Source organism: Austrofundulus limnaeus, unplaced genomic scaffold (assembly GCF_001266775.1).
Source record: "Austrofundulus limnaeus strain Quisiro unplaced genomic scaffold, Austrofundulus_limnaeus-1.0 Scaffold127, whole genome shotgun sequence".
In the NCBI taxonomy this organism is placed as follows: Eukaryota; Metazoa; Chordata; class Actinopteri; order Cyprinodontiformes; family Rivulidae; genus Austrofundulus; species Austrofundulus limnaeus.
Window position 1 is genome coordinate 675660 of NW_013952529.1, and position 1393 is coordinate 677052.

Genomic DNA, 1393 nt, shown 5'->3' on the forward strand with positions numbered 1-1393 from the left:
AGATTAACCTTCAGGCTGGATATAGCTCGCTAGCAGCCTCGCACCGAGGACCTATCCACGTCATCATTTACCCAGAATGCTTTGTGTGTAAATAAAATGTCTGTGTCCGTGTTAAAATATATTTTTAAAAATTTACAAAACTGAACAGCCTACAGTATTTTTACAGTCTTTATTTTACAGTTAAAATAAATGTTTATCAAATAAAGTCTAATGTTACAACTGATCATGGCTCACTTTAACACCGCTGGGATCTGCAGGGAGGGTAGGGAGCAGGTGGAGGAGGGTGGAGCTTATATGTATTTAATGGTTTGTTTCAGACTCTGTCTGTGAGAGATCTGCAGTACCACGTCTCAGCCAATCACAGCAGGCGACCCTTCAAGGACCTGAGACATCAGGAAGTCATCGTGTCACTGCTCGGATTCAACCTGACCGTGACCCACAGCAAGAACCAGGTCAGAACGACTCCAGTGCTGAGATTATTTTAGCTTTTTTTAATTTAACTTCATCAGAGGATCATCTGGAGCAGAGAGATGAACAAGTTTAAAATCCTGACCAGGATCATCAAAGTTCTCCCTGAAGAGAGCAGAGACAGGTCCTCCTGCAGAACAGAACCAGCAAACACAAAAACAACTGAAACTAGAGGAACTGCATTTCCTGAGAAAATGCTAGTGATAGCTTGATGCTAAAAACTTCAGCTGAAAGCTGCTGAAATTGAGCTGAACATATTTAATAGGAAAAATGTTAACGTAAGCTCACTTTGAAAAGCTGAAAGAAGCAAAAAACTGCAGAAAAATGGTAAAAAGAGGCACAAATCTAGTTGAAAACAGCTAAAAGCTAAGAGCTAAAATAGCTGAAAACATCTGTAAGAAGCATAAAAAAACACTAGGTAGCAGAACAAAAGCATAAAAAGTAGAAAGAAGCAGCTCTATAGCTAAAGTAGCATAAAATAGCTAAAATTATCATACAATAAGCTAAAGGTAGCAGCCACAATTTGAAATTAGCACCCAGTTGAAATAGTTATATTTGAAAAATAAGTAAAACAGAAAAAAATTCTTAAAATTACATAAAAGTGATCATTTGAAGTAACATATTTAAAACAGCTGAAATTTTCAGTAAAACAGCTAAAAAGTAACTGGAAATTATTTAATTAGCATAAGTAGCTCAAGTTTGCAGAACTTAGCTGAAATACAGTTAGCTACAAAAAATGTGTATTTAGCTTTTAAAATTTAGGCTGTGTCCAAAACGGCAGGACGGGTCCTCCGGAGGACCCAGACTCCCCGGTCTCGGTGGGCCGGGTCCTTGGTAGACCGGGAAGACTGAAAAAAAGAGGCTGTGAATTTGGACGGTCTAGCCTCCCCTCCTTACCCCGGTGTACGTCTTGTCACCTAGCAAC

The 1393-nt window shown here is 39.1% G+C and overlaps 2 protein-coding genes across 2 annotated transcripts in view; one reads left to right on the forward strand and one right to left on the reverse strand.

Annotated features, from left to right (window-relative positions):
• The window catches only part of LOC106522354 (tripartite motif-containing protein 35), a gene marked incomplete at its 3' end in the record, with an annotated part of 221193 nt that overhangs the window by 102146 nt on the left and 117654 nt on the right, over positions 1 to 1393 (reverse strand).
• Positions 1 to 1393, forward strand: part of stab1 (stabilin 1) — a gene marked incomplete in the record, with an annotated part of 80046 nt that overhangs the window by 74645 nt on the left and 4008 nt on the right. Inside the window, 1 exon segment of the mRNA XM_014015325.1 lies at positions 318 to 452. Within this exon segment, the coding sequence (XP_013870779.1) occupies positions 318 to 452 (135 nt within the window).